Source organism: Plutella xylostella, chromosome 8 (assembly GCF_932276165.1).
Source record: "Plutella xylostella chromosome 8, ilPluXylo3.1, whole genome shotgun sequence".
Lineage (NCBI taxonomy): Eukaryota > Metazoa > Arthropoda > Insecta > Lepidoptera > Plutellidae > Plutella > Plutella xylostella.
The window spans coordinates 10,355,364-10,379,691 of NC_063988.1; the positions used below are offsets into that span (position 1 = coordinate 10,355,364).

At 39.6% G+C, this 24,328-nt stretch overlaps 3 protein-coding genes across 3 annotated transcripts in view; 1 reads left to right on the forward strand and 2 right to left on the reverse strand.

Annotated features, from left to right (window-relative positions):
* The first annotated feature begins 1,401 nt into the window (after window positions 1-1,401).
* On the forward strand, window positions 1,402-4,449 carry LOC105383153 (E3 ubiquitin-protein ligase Ubr3). Its single transcript, XM_048622636.1, has 3 exons — window positions 1,402-1,525; window positions 3,676-3,815; window positions 4,002-4,449. Exons 2-3 carry the CDS (start codon window positions 3,682-3,684, stop codon window positions 4,117-4,119), a joined length of 252 nt encoding a protein of 83 aa, XP_048478593.1. The 5' UTR covers window positions 1,402-1,525; window positions 3,676-3,681; the 3' UTR covers window positions 4,120-4,449.
* A 3,456-nt stretch (window positions 4,450-7,905) lies between these two features.
* LOC105383154 lies at window positions 7,906-10,558 on the reverse strand. Its single transcript, XM_038115447.2, has 5 exons — window positions 9,801-10,558; window positions 9,619-9,721; window positions 9,401-9,499; window positions 8,881-9,033; window positions 7,906-8,354 (listed from the first exon to the last, which is right to left on the reverse strand). Exons 1-5 carry the CDS (start codon window positions 10,556-10,558, stop codon window positions 8,310-8,312), a joined length of 1,158 nt encoding a protein of 385 aa, XP_037971375.2. The 3' UTR covers window positions 7,906-8,309.
* A 435-nt stretch (window positions 10,559-10,993) lies between these two features.
* The window catches only part of LOC105383155 (metabotropic glutamate receptor 2), a 156,762-nt gene continuing 143,427 nt past the window's right edge, over window positions 10,994-24,328 (reverse strand). Inside the window, exon 17 of the mRNA XM_048622486.1 lies at window positions 10,994-12,013. Within this exon, the coding sequence (XP_048478443.1) occupies window positions 11,799-12,013 (215 nt within the window). The 3' untranslated portion in view covers window positions 10,994-11,798. The remainder of the gene's footprint in view (window positions 12,014-24,328) is intronic.

Consider the following 24,328-nt stretch of genomic DNA (forward strand, 5'->3'; position numbering starts at 1 on the left):
TGTCTGAAGCAGGCGTGCTGTCGGCAGCAGCAGGTGTGCGAGGCTGTGCAGGTACGTGGGGTGTATTGAAGTATTCTGTTGACGTACTACACTACAAGGAGGCGTCGGTGTGCCTGCTGTGCGGGACGCTGGTGTGTCTGAAGCAGGCGTGCTGTCGGCAGCAGCAGGTGTGCGAGGCTGTGCAGGTACGTGGGGTGTATTGAAGTATTCTGTTGACGTACTACACTACAAGGAGGCGTCGGTGTGCCTGCTGTGCGGGACGCTGGTGTGTCTGAAGCAGGCGTGCTGTCGGCAGCAGCAGGTGTGCGAGGCTGTGCAGGTACGTGGGGTGTATTGAAGTATTCTGTTGACGTACTACACTACAAGGAGGCGTCGGTGTGCCTGCTGTGCGGGACGCTGGTGTGTCTGAAGCAGGCGTGCTGTCGGCAGCAGCAGGTGTGCGAGGCTGTGCAGGTACGTGGGGTGTATTGAAGTATTCTGTTGACGTACTACACTACAAGGAGGCGTCGGTGTGCCTGCTGTGCGGGACGCTGGTGTGTCTGAAGCAGGCGTGCTGTCGGCAGCAGCAGGTGTGCGAGGCTGTGCAGGTACGTGGGGTGTATTGAAGTATTCTGTTGACGTACTACACTACAAGGAGGCGTCGGTGTGCCTGCTGTGCGGGACGCTGGTGTGTCTGAAGCAGGCGTGCTGTCGGCAGCAGCAGGTGTGCGAGGCTGTGCAGGTACGTGGGGTGTATTGAAGTATTCTGTTGACGTACTACACTACAAGGAGGCGTCGGTGTGCCTGCTGTGCGGGACGCTGGTGTGTCTGAAGCAGGCGTGCTGTCGGCAGCAGCAGGTGTGCGAGGCTGTGCAGGTACGTGGGGTGTATTGAAGTATTCTGTTGACGTACTACACTACAAGGAGGCGTCGGTGTGCCTGCTGTGCGGGACGCTGGTGTGTCTGAAGCAGGCGTGCTGTCGGCAGCAGCAGGTGTGCGAGGCTGTGCAGGTACGTGGGGTGTATTGAAGTATTCTGTTGACGTACTACACTACAAGGAGGCGTCGGTGTGCCTGCTGTGCGGGACGCTGGTGTGTCTGAAGCAGGCGTGCTGTCGGCAGCAGCAGGTGTGCGAGGCTGTGCAGGTACGTGGGGTGTATTGAAGTATTCTGTTGACGTACTACACTACAAGGAGGCGTCGGTGTGCCTGCTGTGCGGGACGCTGGTGTGTCTGAAGCAGGCGTGCTGTCGGCAGCAGCAGGTGTGCGAGGCTGTGCAGGTACGTGGGGTGTATTGAAGTATTCTGTTGACGTACTACACTACAAGGAGGCGTCGGTGTGCCTGCTGTGCGGGACGCTGGTGTGTCTGAAGCAGGCGTGCTGTCGGCAGCAGCAGGTGTGCGAGGCTGTGCAGGTACGTGGGGTGTATTGAAGTATTCTGTTGACGTACTACACTACAAGGAGGCGTCGGTGTGCCTGCTGTGCGGGACGCTGGTGTGTCTGAAGCAGGCGTGCTGTCGGCAGCAGCAGGTGTGCGAGGCTGTGCAGGTACGTGGGGATTTTATTGTTTGAAGATATGCAGGGTGTTGCAAAAGTGGTGTAAGTTGAAAGGAGGTGGCTCAGGGAGTCTTGCCGAAATAACTTTTGGAAATTCGAGAGAAATTCCCTTTTTGCAACAACCTGTATGTACTACGACTACGAACTGTTGCTAGTTAGCTCCGACTGAAAATGTTTTGCAGCTTGAATAAATAGAGTGTATGTTAATTTACGGTTAATTTAGCGTCCTACATAGAATATTTTATAAAAATTGGATTCAAAAATAATACAGGGTGTTAACTAGAATGCGTTTGAGCGGGAAACGGGGGTTAGTATTAGTCTAACCAAGCACGTTTCTAAGAAAAAAAAACATCAGAATCTCGAATATTTATGTTTAAAGTCTAAAGTAAAGTGGAAAGTTTTACCTTAATCAAAAACATGGTCACCCTACACAAACACATAACCAATGAGACATTCGATTGCAAAAGTACACACACTGTAAATTTGTTATCAACTTCACTTTTCATAATTTATTTGATGTAACTATGATTGTAATTAATTACACAGTAGGTAAATAACAATTATTAAATAAAATTGAAATTATTCATGGTGATTAATGACATACTAATCAACAATTAAACAGCTGATGTGCATAAAGTTTCATAGATCGTACAGAATATAATTTATGACTTTCTAGGAGCTCAGAACAATAATTAAACCTTTTTACTCAGAATAAGGTAAGCGTTTAGTATTCACCCTTGATACTCACCACGTTTTATTTTTCTTTTATTACCTAAAGATGCGTACAGACCGGTCCAACGAACGCCCACCGATGGACATTTATCATACATAATACAGGGGCAGATTGAGCAACGAAGGTTAACAAAACCCGTTCGTTGGCGTTCGTTTGGCCGGTCTGTACGCAGCTAAAGATAAAAGACCACAATGCATAACAGGATGATAACAGGGTCTACTTCAATGACGAATTGGTTTACTTACACTCGCTCATCTCGATTTGTGTTGTGTACTTGCGATTGAGACGTCTTTGATGACGAATAGTACGGAAATCCTCATAATAAGTATGGCCTCACTTTGAATACCAGTAGAATAATAACAATCTCGCGTATCATAACCATCGAGTATTTATGATAGTCATTACCTTCTCTGTGGATCTAGTCTGTCAGTCAGTCATTGTTGTTTACTTGTTTACAATCATTTTTTACAATCCTAACTAATATTATAAATGCGAAAGTAACTGTGTCTGTGTCTGTCTGTCTGTCTGTCTGTCTGTCTGTCTGTCTGTTACTCTTTCACGCCAAAACTACTGAACGGATTTGAATGAAATTTGGTATACATACGGTCTAGACCCTGGGAAAGAACATAGGCTACTTTTTATCCCGGAATTCCCACGGGAAAACTTTTTAAGGCGAAGCGAAGCGCGCGGGAACAGCTAGTTATTACCTAAAAGGGAAAAGGTACCTACAATTCTATCTTTTGATTACCAAGCCTTGTTCCTCATCTCGTTTTATGTTGTGCTGTGCTGTGAATACGTGTTTCCTATGTTATGAAGCATAAAATGAAACTGTTCTGTATTCATAAAAGATACTTATTGTGTATCAATAAAGTGATACTTATGGAGTAAAATGAAATGTCTACAATGGATTGGGTACTTTGAGTACCCAAAATCTCGCTAGGTACCTTGACGATGTGGCTCCAAGTGTGGTGCTGATGCACGCATACTTTTTTTATTGACCTTGGCTTTGATTTTTTTGGCCCTGACCTTGGCTTTCAAGTTCATGGTCATTCTGTCAAACGTACCTAAACATGAATAGGGTGACTATGAAATTTTAAAATGAACTAAATAAAACTGGTTTATGTTGGTCAGCTTAAAGCAAATAAAATACGTTTTTCAATGTCTTACCGTGTTCAGTATCATCAGCTGTATCTACCATTTCCCGCTCCAACGCAATTAAGTTAACACCCTGTATAATTAGGACGTAGGATATACAGACAGACACTCTCAAAGCAGTCAGCAAACAGAGCTACATATTATTGCTAAGACCCACACTTTATCATTATGAACATTCCAAGACTAAACAAACTTGCATTTATCCTCACACGATTTCATAAACCGTTTTTCCTAAATATCTTCTGCTTTACAGCATGCGATGGAGTGCGGCGGCGGCACCGGCATCTTCCTCGTGGTGACCTCCACGTACATCATAGTGATCCGCGGCCGGCGCGCCTGCCTGTGGGGCTCGCTGTACCTGGACGACTACGACGAGGAGGACCGCGACCTCAAGTGAGTACACTGCACAATCTGAACAACTCGTGGTGATGTCCACAGCTCAAAAGGTGGAATTAGTATCGTGAATTTTAGTATTTCGCTATAGCGCCATCTGTTGTTTGTGATCGGTACTTCGAAGCTAAGATACGGCGTAACATTTCTTCTTATATCTATAGTATTACACGATATTTCCTTTCACAGACGCGGCAAGCCCCTATACCTGAGCCAAGACCGCGTAGACCTACTCCAAGCTCAGTGGCTGGCGCACCGCTTCGACCACACGAAGCGAACCTGGGTCTGGCACAGAGACTCCCTCTGAGGCCTGCCCACCCGCCGCGCCGACGACGAGTTGTGACCGCCGCCCGCGAGATGGCGCTGCTTAGGATAAACTCACAGAGGTGCCGCCACTGGACAATAGATGGCGCTGTTTGGTAAATGAAAGGATGATTGATGAAGTTATGGTAGAGGAATGTAGATGGTGTGTGAATCGTGTGTGTTGTTGAAACTAGATGCCTTGTTATAGTGAACTGTATGTATGTATTTGAATATAAGATTTTAGAGGTTAAATTATTATTATTATAGTTTATTACTTGAATAGAATTTTAGCTGTGTGGCGCACTTTGCGTTTTGATTTTATTTCGATTGTAAAATATTACATACATACATACATATGCTCACGCCTGTCTCCCAGAGGGGTAGGCAGAGACTATGGATCTCCACGTGCCACGATCCTGACATACTTCTTTCGCTTCCTCCACATTCATAAGTCAGTTCATTCATTCGTAAGTAAGTAAAATATTCTAGCTGGATACATGAATTCGCGCGGTTTATAATGTGAAATAAATATACATTTGGTGTTGTACAGTTTATTCATAGATATACTAGAGTAAAAAGTAATTTGTGTCGAATTTATGTTTAAAATCCGACAGTTATGAACATTAGATATTAATATTCTTTTCAATAGAGGATTTACGATGTTGTTGAAATTTCTCACTTTTTACATAATATTGCCAAGTTTAAAGTTTGCCACGCAAGTTAGTGCCTTAAATACGATGTTCGAGCTGAGAAATATTGCATTCAGTGTCAGTTTGTTGTTAACTAGATGAAAGCACCGTAGTAATAATACAGATACTATCTATCTCAATATCCGTAAGGGTATTGACTAATATTGTAGATTCACTTTAAAATTTTAAATTACATTTGACACTTCATGAAATATCAAAATCTATCGCCTGTTATTTTTTTTATTATTTGACATACTTAGTGATTGTTTATAAGTAAGAAAAGTAAATATGTCTTATGAGAATTCTGTGTTTATTGATTCAACTAGTGAGTACACCAATTATATCATAGTTATAATAATTATTACAATATAACTTAACATGTTAGGCTTAAGATCCGTTATGTTCTACTTAATCTTCACACATTGCTGTGCACTAAACCGTGTTATCTTATTGGCCTTTGGCACTAAAGCTCGCTTAGGATTGGTTGGTTCACTATCCACTCAATCAAACCTATTGTTTCATTGGCTAGTGTCATGCAAAATTGCTGCTAAAATTTCATAACTTTTCATGCAAATTGCGAGGGTTTTGAGAGTTTTAAAATAAAAAACCATTTCTTTCCTTTTTGATCGATGCGTTGGGCTAAACTAGTGTGTTTTTAAGTAGCGGCTTCTGCCACTAGATGGCGACACTATGCTCATTTTAGTCACGTTGACTCGGAAAAGTTAGTAAACTTGCTTAAGGCCCTCCGTTTTACAGTTTGTAACGCGTAGTTTTCGTTATGTACATCATAAAGTACATAATTATAGAATATATTTACCAATTGTACATAGCCGTAAATAACTTAGAAATGTTCAATGGGTGTTGTCAGGGCTGTGAATATGTAAATTTTCTCTCATTTTTGACACGGACTTTATTTTAAAATGTTAAATTATTATTTTTTATTTTCGTATGTGTATGTGATATGTAAGTTGCTATGTCTGAATGTTTAGAAGGGTTGTAATACTTTGCCAGTTGTAAACTAATGTAGGTCAGCTAAACTGCATTGTAGACTAACTATAGTCGTTTGCAATAGAATCCAACAATCATGTAAACAAAACAAATTGTCACGATTACTCCGTAATCACATACATTTGACGATCAATTATGAACATAGTCTGATTTCAACGAACGCACCATTGTTTTCACATTATCTTCAACACGATTTAACTTGTATTTATAAGTTAAATTTGTTAAAACATTTGCAACGTAAAAATTTCGAAGTATTTGACAAGCTGTCATCTTAGTTTTTTACTCATCGAACTCTATAAGTCATTGAAAAGTTAGTGTTGTTCGTAATCTGAAGTTTTTTTTATTTTTAATTTAATATTATTTGAATACAATAAAAAAATAATTTCAAGAGCTTAATATAATTAACCAAAACGAAAAAAGGAAGAGGAAGAAATGAACAAGCTCGATGGCATTTTAGACACTGGCGATGACACAGTGGTTCCATTTATAATTACGGTCACCGGCGACACTTCTGATAGTGATGATGACGAAGACGAAGATTTAAATTTGTTTTAATAAACACTTTTTTATTTATAATCAGTTTTATTTTATAGTCTATGGCTTATATATTTAATCTAATTACAACACTATGTCATCACTATGGGCATAAACAATACGCTGTCAATGTCAGCCCGCCATATTTGTTTACATGATTGTTGGATTCTATTGCAAACGACTATACCTACATAACTGACATTTAAATTCATTTTAGGAACACCGTTATCAACAACATGAATTTCAGTATTAGTGTACTATGGAAGCAATTATCGTTGTCGTAAGGTTCGTTAGATGTTACAGCACTTATAATTGTACTACAACTTGAAACTTGAAGTAATCTCTGACAATTAAGTGCCAATTCCTCCATTGTCGGTTATCTAACCGACAGGGATTGATTTATAAATTAAACGTCATCTCCATATAAAATTCATGACAGATGTCGCACATGACAATCCGAACCGTCACATCTTGAAAAACGTAGTTTGGAGATAAGTGTCAGAAGTTTACCACTACTCCCAGGTTATAATCTAACCGAGAATGGAGAAATTGGCACTAAGTCTGCTTGTTGTCAGAAATAATTTGTTGCCCTAACTAAAAATAATTACTAATAACTGGCACTATGGTTCTCTTGCAAAGTTAGAGTTTTTGGACTCTAAGTGCAGTTACACATGTAAGCTCGATCAAAAATGCCTGTAAATAGTAAATACACTGATTTAGATTTATATTTTGTAAAAATATGTTAACTTTAGGGTCGTTTCTCTTATGATCTGATGTTGCTCGACGTAGAAGTACAGCGATATATTGGTTTTAAATGTTAGTTTACGTTATACTTACGATAAAGACGGTAGGGGGTAGTTCCAAACATGATTAACTTAATATTAAAAACCTAAGTTTCCGTCATAAAGAAACAGTTATATGTATTTATTTCTTCGTAAATTGAATTAATATGCTATAAAAGAATGTTCCAATATTGAACTCAACTTAAAAACAAATTTACAGAAGGCCAATAAACGACATCTCTAGGTTTTTATAAATTATATGACAGTATCACACTTTCGCTTTATGTAACCCTAGGCACAGAAAGCGAGTAGTGTGCCGATATGTTGTGATTTATTTCGTAAAACCGTGCTAACCCCCCGGAAAACAGACTCTTAGAGCAACGAATTGTATTGACTTTGAATAGACAGCTAATTTATCTATGTTTTAACTAGCTTCCTTCGCTTGAAGTGTTGCTTTGTGAATATATTACTGTAGATTTATTGTGAAATAGTATAGTATAACTGTACTCTAAATTGTGTATTCATTTAATAATAATGTTTTGGTATTTATCTTCAGTTAGAAAGTGCGCTGGATTGATGTCTAGGCTACATCTAGACTACCGCTAAACATACTGTTGTAATCAGAAATATCTTATGGTTAATTTTTTGAATCTAACTGAGAAATAAAGCTGTAGCCACACATTATTCGTTGGTCTCGTGATCTCGCAACCGTTGTGTAGAATGAACACCAAACGTGGTTCTTCGTACAAACTGATACCACAAGAAATAATAGTTGGACTTAACTTTGATAGTTTTCGCAACAAGTGTGACTGCAGCTTTGTTGTTTTATTGGACTAACAGACGATAGGCCGACGCGCTTAGATATAGTTGAAATGTGTTTACTATAAATATGTACTTTGAAAGTTACTTCATTTGCCAGGTTTCAAGTAGGAACACCAATGTGAAAGTAATTGTTAAATATTTGTATCTAAATATTGTTCTTGTATATAATATTCAATCATTAAAGTTGTTGATATTTCATGATACTTATTGTTGTTTCACTTCGGAGCTAGCCGTCCCTTGTTGATGTTTCTAACAGAGTTTAATTAATCTAAGTGCGGGTGGAATAAACTGCTACACGTTGGATATTTATTTATTGACATTACCCTTGATTAGGTTGTTTTTGATATCTTGCTCTTGAATCAGTGGGTTATCAATGTGTAGAAGCTGTAGGCGAACTTTAGGATCTGAAAGGAAACAAACATAAGTTACGCGATTAGCTACAAACTCTGGGATATTCAGATAACAAGAAAATAAATCGAAGTGATTCTCATTAGTAGGACTGATTCTTAAATGTCATGTTCTTAACATATTCTAATTCTGATAGTGCTAAGCATTGACATAATATATAAACGTGAATCATTGGTGCTAAGCCTTCAGAATCCGCCCTCCTTATTAGTATATCCAAGGTCGACCGACTAGACAAAAGCAGATTGCTGATAAAGTGCGTGCTACCAATGAATAGAAGTCCGATAGCCGCAGCGCTGCACTTATAACTATAGTTTAGTTCCCGCCTTTGCCGTAGAACTTCAGTGGTGACGCGGTCTCTAGCAGGTATCAGGGTAATAGATACTGAGGCTACACACCAGAACTCTTACAGATATGAACATAATAAGCGAGTCTTCATTAAACATAGAGTTTTAGTGGTGGCGCGGACTCTAGCAGGTAAATTGATATAGGTAGGTACTGAAGGCTACACATCACAACACTTACAGAGATAAACGTAATGAGCGAGACCTCATTGAACGGCCCCGCGTGGTAGACCAGGCGGCGCGCGGCGGCGTGGCCCACGGCGTGCACGGGACGCCGCGCCGCCGCGCACGCAGCCCACGCGCTGCAGAACACGGAGTAGCTCACTGCTTCGCTCTGGAAGGATACATCTGTCTGAAGCGTGCTGATCAGCCAGCCGGGTCAGTTGTTAACGGATACGTCGGACGTATTAAAAGGCAGCCATCTAACCTATCTACAGTTGATAAAACACTCTGGGAGACTCTTTTCCGCCTTGAAACCTGAATGTGAAATTGCAGTGTTTCAACAACTTAAATAAGTATGTTTAAATTCTGCAAGCTGAAGTCGTAGTAAGCCAGCCATAGATACAATGTCGAAGAACCGATGCCCTGTTAGCGACACGAGTTCCCAAATAGAGACCACGAACAGCGAAAAGGGTAAGACGCGTTCATATCTTCGGTGATTAGATTTAATATTATGTATATTGGCATTTGTAGGTACTTACGTTAGTAATAACCATCTGCCCATGCCAGTAATAGATGAAGAGTTGGACCACAATCCCAAACATCAAACCACAGTATTCAAGCAGTTCCAAACGGCTGGTCTGAAAAATTAAGTGATACATGCTAATGTTGAAACATTGAATACTTTACATTATTAGACAAACAATTATACTTTGAAATGTTTACATTATTACGCTGCGAGGACCCCCTACTTACTCACCGTGTTCTTGATAGAGATTATCGTGATGCTGATATTGACGGACGTCATCAGCAGGTACATGAACAGGACCGGGTCCACCACCCTGTGCGACACCTTGTAGGTCCTGAAAATTGCATCATAATAACTAATTTAACAATAACCTCATAATCCAAGATGTGTAGTAGGTAAAGTAAGTATCTTACTCTATTATCCGCTGGTACAGCTGGTAGCACTTGATGAGTCGCTTTATCTTCTCCTCATCAGTGCCCTCGTCCAGGGTCTGCCTGAACTCCACGGCCACCACGGCCAGCAGCCCCGCCACTGTCGCCATGCAGCTCGTGGTCAGGATGTCCCAAGCCACTGAATACATCACGTTAGAGAAACAGACCATCTCCTCAACCAGTATGTATAGAAAGCCGGACAGCCCAGCCACAGGCTCCGGCCAGCAGAAGTAGAAGAACCGGCGCTCTAAAGACAACTCTTCACCACGGATTAAATGCTTCACTTGATTGTAGACCCGGTTAGGGGCCGTGTAGACGCAAATCAGCACGGTGAGGAGCAAAACAAAAGCCACAAGTCTACGGTTATGGCTGGAGTATTTCCGAACCGCCGCACGGCAGTTGCTGTCAAGACAGAAGGTCAGCTCCATCTCTGACACGCTCGTCACGACCGTGTTCCACTGCCGGTAGAACACGATGTACGACAACATCTTAACCACTCCGATGTTATAGACCAGTAGTTGCAGAAACACCAACACCGCTTTCATATCCTGCTTTAGAGCCACGTAGAGGACCTGGTTCAAGAACATTGCGATGACAAACGCGAAAAGAGCTTTGTGGAGGAGCGAGTGAGGCCGCGACCTGGTGGGGATCCACAGGGAGAGCCGCGTGAAGTAGGTGAGGATGTAGCCGAGTGACGGGTGCTCGGCGCGGGACCAGCTAGCCAGGGTGTTGGTGAACATTTCACTAAAGACGTACGTCAGCTAGAGGGGTAGAACAGCAATGAGTAAGATACTGTGTTGTATGGTCAGGTCTTAGGTTTTACATTTCGCATGCATACTAAATTGCTGTGCAAACACAATAATTATCTGCATCGGCCGTATAATTCTGAAAAACTATGCAATTTTTCAAAATACCCTTACTTTATTGAACGTTTAACTACTGTAGTTTTACAGCATACATAATGTTATAATTGCGATTCTATGTGTTTATTTATTATCTTTTTAAAACAATTTACCAATAACGTATTATTTTGTTAATGAACGGTTATGAAATGTTTATGATTATTATAGGTTCTATAAAATTAGTTACGCCTTACTTTCAAGTTTTTTTGAGTTGGTCATTCTGGGTGTGATTCAAATAAAAGCTTGTAAAATTATAAATTATCAAGCAACTTTTTTACTTAAATTCTTTTAGCTTAGATATCTGTATTGAATGATTATTTATTTAAAATAACTACAAATCACGTTGAGCATTATTTACAAATAACTAACAACAATAACAAATAAAGAGATACAAACGAAGAAATAGGTAAGTAAGTACGTGTATCTAATGTATAACAAATCCAAACTTTCGTAGTTGTGGTCAATAAATTACTTACAAAAGAAATTGGCACAAGTTTTGGTAGTGTAAGTAATTTGTAAACGTTTCATCCTAAATACTACCTCTAATAATATTTCGACAACTTAATTATGTATCTTATCTCAATTCAGGTACCCTGACCCCTAGTGATAAAAGCTACCTGAAGGGGTCAGGTTTCTTTGTCACAGACTGTACAACCTATCTTTATGTACATTTGATCTTATAATTATCACAATTCACTTCTATCCATTATAATTATCTAGATTGCAAATAACATGACTGACAAAATTTATTCAATAATCAACAGCATAACATAATAAGGTAGGTATTAGGGTGTGGACAGACCAAGCCCATCCGACAAGACCACACGTTTACCTATTTGGTTTCGCATATCTGAACGTACAAGATTTAGGCGTGCAGAGACCCTTAAACAAGTTTCTACATTCAAAGTATTATCATATTAACAGTCCTCATAAATTTATCTTGCAACAAAGTAGGTAGGTACTTATCTATATTTATCTAACAATCACTACAAACTTAAAACGTAATTCCCGTAGCTACCTATATCTAAAGTACCATCTTCACCAGTATTTACACGACAACCGGGCGGCGGCGCTCCGGCTATAAGGGTATCTCCTCTCCCAGTACGATGATGCCCGGAGGCCCGTTCAGCAGCCGTCGCGGCTTGCGCTCGAAGGCCGGGAGACCAGCGGGCGCCAGCTTGCCGGCGTCCAGCGCCAGGGCTTCGGCAGGGATGTGAGCCTTGCCATTGGTGGGCCGCGGCGCCTCCGGCTTGATGTCATCGGTCTGACTGCACTTGTCCGATAACACTTTTTCTGGAAAGAGCGAGAAGGATGGGTTGAAAAGATGATATTTTTGTTACGTGGTTAGCAGAGGGGGCTCTTGTAGAATTGACAACATCTTGAAACACCTTAGGATAGCTATTTCTACCGCCCCGGTGTGTTTCAACTCTTTCTGCGACTAACAAGAAAAAGGTATGTACCTATATTGCCTCTTACAAACATTTAAGCTTCTTGAGCCAGTCCAGAGTCTTGAAAGTATCAGAAAGTCTTGAGAACTACTTAATATTCAGACATCGTCGAGAGGGGGCGACGGAAAGAATTAAAAAAATCCAAGTGCGAACAGACCCTTAACTAACTCTGCATTTGTATACTTTACAATTTGCATGAAAAGCACTGAAATGTAACAGAAGCGAAATGGAAAACCCGTGTAAAAATATTTTGAATTACATTAGCAGTTGCGGACTCTGATAACCTTTATCCTATAAAGCTCTTGTGGTATCTATTAGATACCTGATATAATAAAGTGTCTTCACAATAACCGAAACCTCCCTAAATAGTTATAATTTATTCCGATCTTCGCCAATGCAATAAAATGCATGAACGACACCCACAGAACTATATTTTATTTCAGTGTATACTTAATACATACTGTGCAAAAACCGTTTAGATGTAGATGAGTTTCCAAAAGCACATCGTTTCCTTTCTTCGCATTGTAAGAGACAGTAACTTTTAGTTAGGTAATAAAAGCGCTGTCATGAAATCTTTATTGCATCGGCACTTAACCAGTGTGAAGTTTTTCACGATTCTTTTGTGGTTATTGGACCTAATGCACACTTACAGTCGACTTACCTTTGACTAGCCCCTTTGGGATTATAGTACTAGCTATATTTATTAGAAAATAGAGGCGGACTTTAATAAATGAATAACAATAATTCAAGTAGCTTCATAATTACATAATTGGTACAGAGTATTCATAGAACTCCAAAACGAAGGTACTAACCGTACCTTTGTATCATTTCATTATTTTAATGTTGCTTTAATTATATTAAACTCAAACACAAATGTGCTAGTTTAAAATGAGTTAAATTTTACAAAGGAGTGCATTTTGAGAAGGCTTTACCGTGGACAGTGGACGTGGCGTGCCCGTAGCAGTGGCGCGTGCGTGGCATGGTAATTGTAACGAGACAGACTCTGGGAGTGGACAGTTGCACTGGTCTACTCATTATACAAACATAGGTAGGTCTGGTTAAGAACCGGCTTTAGATTACTAAATTGTATGAAATATCTGGACTAAAATATATAATTTAGAAAGGGACATAATTCTGTCGAAAATACAGGATCACACTCCGACTCTTTTTCCGTTTCTGAACCAATGCTACTCAAAACCAAGCCAGTTGTTCCATGGTCCAGTGCCAATATTATCTCAGGTTGGAGCGCAACAGGGAGACCCACTAGGACCAATGATTTTTAGCTTGGCAATACATGACATTGTCAAGCACTTGCAGTCCCTATTAAATATATGGTATCTGGATGATGGAACAATTGGTGGCAGTGTTAATACAGTTGTGAAGGATGTGCAGAAAATTGTCGAAGCGCTCAAGGAATTGGGTCTCGAGTTAAACTCCAATAAGTGTGAGGTATTTTGTTGCAACCCGAACGAAGACATCTCAACCTTAACAGCAGTGGTTCCAGGTCTGAAAATATTGGATAAAGCAAACTTCACACTTTTAGGAGCAGCTATCTTTCCAGAGGCTCTACCATCAATTCTGGATGCTAAAAAGGATGGTATCGTTAAGTCGCGGGAACGTTTGAAAAACCTGTCGGCTCATGTGGCATTGACTATTTTTCGCAGCTGCTTGTCAATGCCCAAGCTAACATACACAGTGAGAACTTCCCCGATTTGGCTGTATCCCGATAAAACGCAAGGAATCGACATTGCCATTAGGTGTACGCTTGAGGATTTGCTCAATGTTAGCCTTGATGATGTCCAATGGCAACAGGCTGCATTGCCCATAAGACATGGTGGCCTCGGGATTCGTCGGGTACAAGACACTAGTCTTTCGGCTTTTTTGGCCTCGGCTCATGGGGCAGTGGAACTGGTCACTCGTATTCTCTCAGTTGATGGTGACGGGTTCCGCTTGCCCTTTGTGAACGAGGCTTTAGCAGAATGGGAGACTCAGCGTCCGGGACAGGTTACTCCCGATAATCCCGAGATGCAAAGGAACTGGGATGAGATTAACTCGATGGCAATATTAGATAGTCTCATCGAGACCAGTTCAGGTGTGGACTTGGCCAGACTTAGAGCTGCATCTGCATCAGAGTCAGGTGCTTGGCTCCATGCCTTGCCTTCACCACAAATGGGTACATTGCTGGATAACGACACATTAAGGATAGCTGTAGCTTTGAGGCTGGGGTGTAATATTTGTGAACAGCATGTGTGCATCTGTGGAGCACAGGTAGACACAAGAGGACATCATGGATTGAGTTGCCAGAGATGCTCAGGAAGATTTCCTCGCCATCACGCCTTGAATGAAATCATTCGCAGGGCAATGGTCACCGCCAACATTCCCTGTGTTTTAGAACCTCCTGGTTTAAGCCGCAGTGACGGTAAACGCCCTGATGGCTTAACCTTGGTCCCTTGGGAGCGTGGACGTAGCCTGCTGTGGGACGCGACTTGCGTGAGCACATTTGCTGCCTCTCACCTTCCAGGGACCACACGCACAGCCGGGTCGGCGGCGGAGAGCGCAGCTAGATCCAAACATTTGAAATACGCTGCCTTGAAGAACTGCTACACATTTATTCCTGTAGCATTTGAGACAAGTGGAGTATGGGGGTCTGAGGCAAGGTCTTTTTTAAAAGGCCTTGGACGACGTATAGTTATCAGAGGTTATGACCGCCGCTCCGGTTCGTACCTCGCTCAAAGGATATCACTCGCTATACAACGCGGTAATGCTGCGAGTATAATGGGTACCTTTGGGCCAGGTACGATTCGGGGTGGCCTTTTTGAGTGATTTTTTTTTAAAGATAAGATAAAGATAAAAATTCATTTATTGTAAACATGGGTAAATTTATGTTCTAGTGAGAAAAGCACTAAATTACGCCTAAGCGGAAATAGCCGTTTGCTATATTGAACTACATTTAACAATAGAATATTTAAAGCTACGTTTTAAATTAAAATGACTGGGGCTAGTCTTCCTTCAAAAAATACGAATTCATGATGAAAAGTTCCGTAACCGCCAGTGAGCTACTCTATGGGTGCTTACCTAAAGAATCGGGTTCCCTGTACCTACCCATACCGGTAACTTGTTGAGGTATGCGAAAGCGCTCACTAAGAAATTTAAAACCGGAAAATGCTCTAGCGCACTCATAAACAGCAGGTTACCGGTACGGGTAGATACAGCATAGACTAAACAGGGAACCTGGCTTTCTATGTAAGCACCCTATCTCGATACATAAACGCGCCGATTGCTTAACAGATTTCGGAAACTTGTTGTTTCGTCACGCAGGATTAATCCTTCATGGTGGGACAAAGGAAGGGATGCCCACTTGCCCAGTTATATACATTGAATATAGATAGCTACCGTGTTAATGAGATTTTCATCGGTTGAATTATCTCCCACATTGGTATTCCGAAAATGTGGCCGATTCTGAAGCAACGATAGTTACATAGGGCATTCAGAGGTGTATTGAGCAATCGTACCTAATTCAATTTTACCTAATTTAGTAGCAGTTTCAAACCACTAAATATTAAAGGGTGCAATAACTCCAGAACCTGAAAGTTTTACTACTTTGCTTTCCAGACGGAAAAATTTCAACTCTTGATTTACAATAACCTCTACTAGTACCTGCCTTTATTACATAAATGGGTAAATTCCAATTCAAAGTTGACACATTACAGTATAATAAAATACTTTATATTTTCAGGTTTTATTTCTAAGCAATCACAAGACCGAGAAATGTACTAAGTAACTTTAACTGACTATCTCGTCGCCATCAGAGTCACAGAGTCTTCAAATGGCAACACTTATGTACTTTTACTACCGTGTTCGTTTCCTGGCTCACTTGAATATTTCATATGGCGGGTCACTCTATTATGACGAAAAACTAGGTTTCGGAGCGCTGCTGCGCGAGCCACGACTCTTTTTGACCCTGACTGCCAAGCCGAAGGTCCCGGGTTCGATTCCCGGCTGGGGCAGATATTTGTTTAAAATACAGATATTTGTACTCGGGTCTTGGGTGTTGATATTTATATTTAATATGTATCTATCTATGTATTTGTGTAGATATATATTAGCTGTCCGATACCCATATCAGAGGCTCTGCCTATCTTATGCTCGGATGGCCGTGTGTGAGATGTCCCCACATAATTTATATTTATTTATATATTTATCATACGTGCCGATTGCACGATGTCATCGTTCGTTCGTTTTGCGTCAGTATAGAGTGACCCTCCTGATTTCGTACGACCTTCCGTATTCATTACTGATCACATATATTTAACCCTGACATAAAAAGAGGGGCGTTGTAAGTTTCAAATGCATGTATTTGTGTACCTATCTGTCAGTGGTAGCGTAGCTCCCAAACGGTTAAAACGATTTTCATTTAGCCTTTTCATATTTTAATTTCATTCCACTGTTATTTACCAAGTTTACGTCGTTTTAACTATATAGAACAAAAACGATATACATAGGTAGGAACTTTAATAAATAAAAGAAAGAGAATTTATCGAGAAAGAGGAGAGCTTGTATATTCTGAAACAAGACCGGTCAAATCTCCTTGTATTCATTTACATATTTTGTTTGCAGTTTAAGTTACGGATATACCCCCTTTCCTAGAAAAACAAATAGATTTTCAATAGTGAAATAGGATAAGTATGCCTCTATAAGTTATGTGTGATGGTTAGAAGAATAGTACCTAAGCATGTCAACAAACTCTCCTTTCTTTATCCAGATAAAAACCTACACAAAAAAATTATGCTAAAAACTAACAACTAATCGGTGGTTAAAATCCACATTATGTTTCAGAGTGGAAGCAAACAAAGATAGCACTCGAAAGAGCTTTTTAGAATGGAATAAAGAAAAGTCCAGGCACGTCCCGGCTTCATTGACTCAGATAATTACAGCTTACAACTCTACAACGAGGGCATCTAGAATCTAGACCGCTATCTACCAACGCAATGACTAAGTTGCATTAAGCACCGGAATCCCCACACAATGACAACACTACAGCTACACAGAAATGCTTTCATTCACCCAAGTACAGTCAGGAAATGAGATTTGTATCCACTATTCACCAATCCGCGCAAACACTTAATATTTTAAGATCTATTGACGAGAGATAGAGGGCATAAAAATACATAATAAATAGAGCGATAAAGCAACAATCAGTACGTAGATACCGATAAAATATTATTTAATTCAATACTCTATCATTTATTGCATCCATAAATTTTCCTTTCCTCGATATTTTAAATTTAACTTATTTCTCCATAGTCGGTTATCTAACCGACCAGGGATAGGTTATCAATTATACGTCATCTCCATATAAAATTCTTGCCAGATGTGTCAAAAATCACCACTAATACCTGGTTATGCTCTAACCGACTATGGAGAAATTGGCACTTAGCATTACATTGCTAGCGCTGCCGCGGGGTGTGGATTTTTTCATCTGTACCAGATTATGTGGACAGTGAATTGATGTGATCTGGTTTCTTCCGTGAAATATGTCTCCCAGTGAACGTACGTGAGTGAAGAAAGGCACACAGAGTATGATCCGGATGAGTGGAAGTGTCCGCTCGAAGTGGAACATCACACGCAATAACTTTGCCCTACTTACGCTCAGCTTGTCTTAGCACCCACTTGACCCCATCAGCGAAAATAGTATGATATTGTATAAAATATAATGGAAAAAGTGATACGTATTTTGCAATAAAGTTGTATAGAGAATGACAAAATTGTACTTCGTGGATAATCCTTTTCGTAATTTCCGTCGTTTAGCGAATTCGATTCCATTTTGTTTGATGCAGTTTGGATTATTGTTTTAAAGAAAGATCCCTACGAATTGAGAACCTCCGCCTTTTTTTGAAGTAGGTTAAAATATAATGATGTCTTCTTCATAACATAAGCTTCATCTTCATTATCGTATTCAGTATATACAAATATACATGGTCTCCCTCCTCCATGTGTCTTCGCCGTGGGACACCCTGTACTCTTTTTAATCCCATTGAGTAAGCTTGACCATTCACGTATCATCAATCTTCGTTTGACCTCAGGGAAAGAAATTCGCCTTTCACTGGCAGAGTCCTCTTCCACTTGGACTGAAGGAAACAGTTACCGCGGCGATGACTTGCAGTGAGTCGGGATTCTGGAATTAACCTCAAATTGGATATACACTATACAGGGTGTATGTTTAACGGTAGGTATGAGAAAGTTTGAAACTATAACGCATTCGAAATGCTTTGCTTCCGAGCGTGTTAGAAGGTATGAATGCACTTTTTTGCCGCCTTAACTTTAACTTTAATGATATTTACTTTTGTATCTTTTAATTTTAATTTTATAAATGTAAATGTAATTAAGATATGATATGGGCTTTTTACACCTGAAATAAAGATATATTATTATTATTATTATTATGATTAATCAATTATTTACGTTTACTTTTACTATCAAAGTACTCGCAATAATAATTATCTATAGGATATTGAATGAAGATTTTCTGAAGCGCTGACGAACCTGGGTTCGATATCCGTATAGGTACCTAACTGTGCTATTAAATTTATTCACGGCTCATAGAGTAGTCCCAAAGAATATTATTATGGTCTAATTACATCGGAACTAACATAATAATATTAATTTATGTACATACACTAGCTAGAGAGAAGAGGCAGTAGCTGTTTATTTTCCACTAGACTTTGTCTTTCATATTATCGAAATATATAATATTTATTATTCCAAAAAAATATGTTTTGCATCTCCGAAAAAATGAAATCAGTTTTTACATCCATTCCGAAATAACGCAATATTGTTTGTAAAGCTGAAAACTTTGTTAGTGCACGAAAATATCCGGTAAAACTAGCACGTGTGGTCACCATACCTGTCCCATTTCCCATTTTTATCCGGCCATAACAATCTCGTCGGCTATGTTTTTAAATTATGGTTACATTAATCAAATTGGATGGTCGCGCCATTTGTGAGTGAAACCCAAAGTGCTTTGTGTCACCTGGCCGTAATCACTATGAGCGTATGATGCGGACCTATATGCAGGGTGAGTTTTAAAACCTGACTACAAAATGTGTTATAATTTTTAATATTGTGTGTTCGTTGTATATCAACTGGCATGAGGATATAATGAACTGTATTTGTATTTTTTTTGAAAAGTTACTTTAGCCTGAGTGTTTTTAAATAATTATATGTTCCAAAATCTAAGTAACAATAGTAATACATACAACCCCTTTTTAGGCACTCCTAGAACAACGCGGACTCGGGTGTACCTTGGCACTAAAAGAACATTAAGATACCATACACTAAATAATTCTAAAGACGAGCCGCCTCCTTTTAGAAAACCTAAAACAAAATTAAACTAAAATTGCTGAAACTTTCAGAGGTTCAACTGAGTCTGAAAATCTTTTACTGAAATAGTCCTGAGGTCTGTGGGCAGACGGCTGACAGGGAAACGCTAAGTAACTCTCAATAACATGGTTGCCCTCTTTACTGCATGTGCCCTCAATTCTTAGTAATAATGTACAGAAATGGCTGTAATGAGAATTCGTATGAATTTATTAGGATAATTGTTATTATTATTTCATCGGACATCCCTAGAGAGCTATTTACACCTCGTTATGAGTCTCGTCCAATGTTTCAGTGGAGGATTATACATTATTCCTGAAAATTCGACTCATTTCGTTTGTACGCTCATTGTTTTAAAATTGAATATATTTATCCTGAAACTATTAAGTGCTAAATATAAAGTTTGTTCAAACAACACCAATATCAGCTCGGTCAGAAATCAAACCTCCGGAAAAACGATCAGAGTTCAATTAGACCATTATTACTCAACAAGCCAAACATTATAGCACAATCTAGCAACAGACTTTAGAAGTAAAAATTGTTATGTACTTTCCAAGTCACTGGTAAGTTCCACGACGGAGTTTTTCCGAGTCTGCGTAGAACTTGGGACATTTGCCAACAATGTGTTGTGTTTATCTTGCCTCCTTTCGGCCCGATATGCTTGATCGCTCTTTGCTTCGTGGCAGGTTTTTGTACATACACTGAAATAATGATGAGCTTTCATTGTATATACATAAATAAAATGAGCAATTACAAAATGCGTCCCAGCAAATATGAGCGCGTATTTGCTTTTTTGTTTGCAAGCGTAAACGCTGCTGTTTTTAAAAATAAACGTTTATTTTCTTTGAATAAGATTTTCTATTTCCAGCATTTAGAAAACTTCCCCTCCACGTGTTTACTTCATATTGCTTTAGCACGGTTGGACGAAAGCCTTTGCGAGCGACGTATCCACTTGTATGCAACTTATTGCTGGTGCACCCTGGGCAGTGGCTGATGCTTGTCTGCCTGCCTTTACCACAGTAAAAAACCTTAATCCATATCTAGTCTTTTTCACGAATTTATAAATTCAAAATTTCATGCACACAAAATTTAAAATACGACCCAGTCCGTGGCTGCAAACGAGGCTAATATGAACTCGAAATAGACACCATCTCCGATTCCATTCACTTATTCCCTTATTAAATGCACCCTGTATACATTAGTACATGCACTAGACTGGCCAGCACATGCACATACGGCCAATCGCCATCTGCGGTCGTCAGCGCTATCTTTTAAACGAAATAGGAAAACGTTCAACCGCACCGCGAACCACTTTCAGTGGTAATTGAGTGCAACCATGCGGAGAAAGAAAGATGCTTTTTAAGAATATTATAGGAGAAATGTATGCGAATGCTTTATACGTTATTTTAATAGATTTGTTTCAGTAGTGTTGTGTTTTTATCTAAGAGAGAGTGCATAAGCATGCGACTTAGTTTTAAAATATGTGGTCAGAGGTAAGTAGATGTACTTAGCAATATTTTACTAACACTATTAAGAGGTAACGATGGTAATAACTTGCTTAACTATTTTCTCAGAATAATAACGCGTCACATTTAGTTTTTCGTACGAAACGAAGGCGGCGCGTTCGCAACGACGCGACGACCGGCTACAATACAGAGAGTTCCGGGAAACACGAGGTTCGCAAAACGTTAAAAGTGGGCTCCATCAAAGGAGATACAATCTTATAAACCAGATAATAAGTAAAGGACGTAAAAGAACAACGTTATTCATATTTAAGGAAAAAATATCGTTACCGACATAACAGAAATTATTTTGTAAAATCTTTTCCCGCAAGATTTACTTCGCGGGCCTCTCGCTCGTTGGCAAATATCATTTTATGAGAGTTTATTTTCTAGTGGCCTTCTTTATTAACTTTCATCCTTTTAAATACGGTTGTTATGATTGTAAAGTGGTATTTTTCTTCAATAATAGCAATATTTCTTTAACAATTGCCTAGAGAAGCCAGTTTTGCCACGGTTCTAACTTGGATGGGTGGTCAATCAGTGTCAGCACGCTCCGCTGGTCGCTCGGTGGTTCATAAACCTTCACAACAGGTTAGCTGTTATCCGTAAAGAGAACGTTCTCGTCCACTTCACTTGGAATCCTTCCAAAGTGGTGGTAGTAGGTACCTGCATAAACACTGCCCGTAAAGTCCACTGCAGGACATAGTCAATAGTCATCCTACAAGTCTAGAGAGATTTCACCATACTCTCCACATTAGACAGGCAAGTTGGAGTTTTCTATCGCACAACACAAAAAATAATCTACCAAGACCTGATAACAAATAATAATGACGTATATATTTTAACAGATGTTTACCCCAGCCGGGATTAGAACCCGAGACCTCCTGAGACCTTGAAAACATGAGGTAGGTAATTGCCCAATATTTTGGTTAAATAATGTAGCTCGGTGAGCGCAGATGGAGGGAAACGCCGGCAATTAGTTTCAATAAACACATTTACACATTCCCCCAAAGTAAACTAAAGTGTGCCATAATTCATAGTTGCCTTCAACTCAGTACTTAGCAGCGTGCGTTATATGAACCGACTGGAGCTTAGTTTTCTTCAGTTTTCTTCGCAATAAATTTAAGTTCCCGCCGCGGCCGACGCTGTTTTTCAGTAATTTTCTTAAGTAACTCCGCTTATTAACATTAATGCCCCCGAGAACTCTTCATTCTCCGCCGAGGCCAACTTATAAATTGTAATTTATAAGATTGTGTAAACTGTGTGCTCTGTTCTTAATATTTTCATTTAGAAGGCTCTGTAGCGTTTTTACATAAATACGAACAAATACAAAAGACGTAGGTACAAATAAAGAAACTTCGCTTTCGCTACCGCCGAAAATGTCACAACCTTTGTGGTCACAACACTTTAATGAAACATCTAGCGCAAACCTAGCACCAACTAAAACCGCTTTTAACTAGACACAGATAAATAAAAAAGTCCAACATTTCTACGAACAGAGCCGCAGTAATTGGCATTGACGAGGACATTCCTCACATGTTCCCAACATCACGCTCAAGTGGGCACAGTAATGGGGGACGATTCTGACCCTTGATAACACCAAGCATAGGGTCTATTTAGTTATCAGGGTTTCCTAAACGTCTTGTGAGGCTGGCCGGGTATTCCCCCGGGAACGGTTGTAGGCTTTATCTGCTGAAGGATCGCCAGGGCGGGCGGCTGAAAGAATTGTAGATTAAATATTGTAAGACTTGTTCCACAAGAATGGATGAAAGTGAATTTTAAATGGCTTCTTTTAAGTTAACTGTTTATTGCGATATACTATATAGTATAAAATATAAGGATGTGGTAATGGTAAGATACTCGTGTTTGTGAAATGAAATGAAATAGTTTGTGTGTGCCTATTAAAACTAAATGCAGAGTTTCATGAAGGAACTTAAAACTAAAAGGTTACTGTAACTTTCTGTTACCTACTGCCAAAGCAAGGAACCTTAGTTTAAAGTATTTAGTTTTCCCTTAATACCCGAAAAACACATTACGTGCAATATTTTTAGCAGCACGCAACAGTTGTATACAATTTATGTAGTATTTATCAACTATTTCTATTTACAATACGTATTGAATCCAGCTCGCGCTACTCTGGCTGCTTTATATTCCGCCCTCGCGCGCGCAGTGAGCGAGTTAGCGACCAACAATCGGCCATCGAGAGAACATTCCAGAAAAACGAACCAAGAAAAGATGCTACGGGCACTGTTTATGAAATGGACTAGACTTTTTGTTGACTGGATTTTTGTGAGGGAAGCAAGTTTTTGGGCAGAAAAAATATACTTACACGAGTTTCTATTCATATAGTTGTATACTAAAGAGGTTTAAGATTGGACGGAGTTAATTATCATACTCTTACATTTATAAGCAAAACATGAACAAACTAAATATAAACTTATTAAAAAAACTTCCATTTCCGTGTGGTTAGACTCTCTTTATGAGGTGCATATTTTCCACAACTCAGCAAATTTAAAATAAATTTTCGCATGATTTACCGCAAATGTTTGCTATTTCTCTTTGCTGCAGGAGCGTAGCTACTTTCTGCTAGGTTAGTCGGAAAGATCAACGAACCAAGAGTCGACATTCTTATTCTTAGAATACCTATATTGCATTTCTCATAAATAATGATTATTAAAAATATAGTTAAAAATAAATAATTTACTATGGCGTAGCATCAATGTGCTACGGCGCTGCGTAGCAGCGTAGCGTTAATGTGCTACGGACGGCGTAGCGCACTATGCGTCGAGGATAAGATATAATACAGGCATTTGATACAGGGAAATCATACCGTAGTATCAATGAGCTATAGCGTTAATTAAAGGAAGCTCCTACCAATGTCAGCGAAGACAGTAGCAACATTATATTCAGTAACAGCGACAGCACAACTAAGCCGGAGTTTAACAAAGCTCACACGAAGCCACGCGAGCTTTGTGGAACAAACGTCGCCTGATGAAACTTTCAGCCGTTTCCGGTTCACTTGTGTGAACCTCATGAAATAACAAGTGGATTAGTGGAATGTATTAATTAAAATTATTTATGTTTTTCAACGGTGTTAATCAAAGTTGAGTAGAAAGACTGTTGTGGCAAAGGTCACACGTCCCGGATTCGAACATCTATTCATAGGTATCTGCAGAAAAACTACAAACATTACCCCAAATATAAAAAAAAAAACTGTATGTACATTATGTATTATATTATAGTAATCATGACTGTATCTAAAGATACAGATATTGATTTAA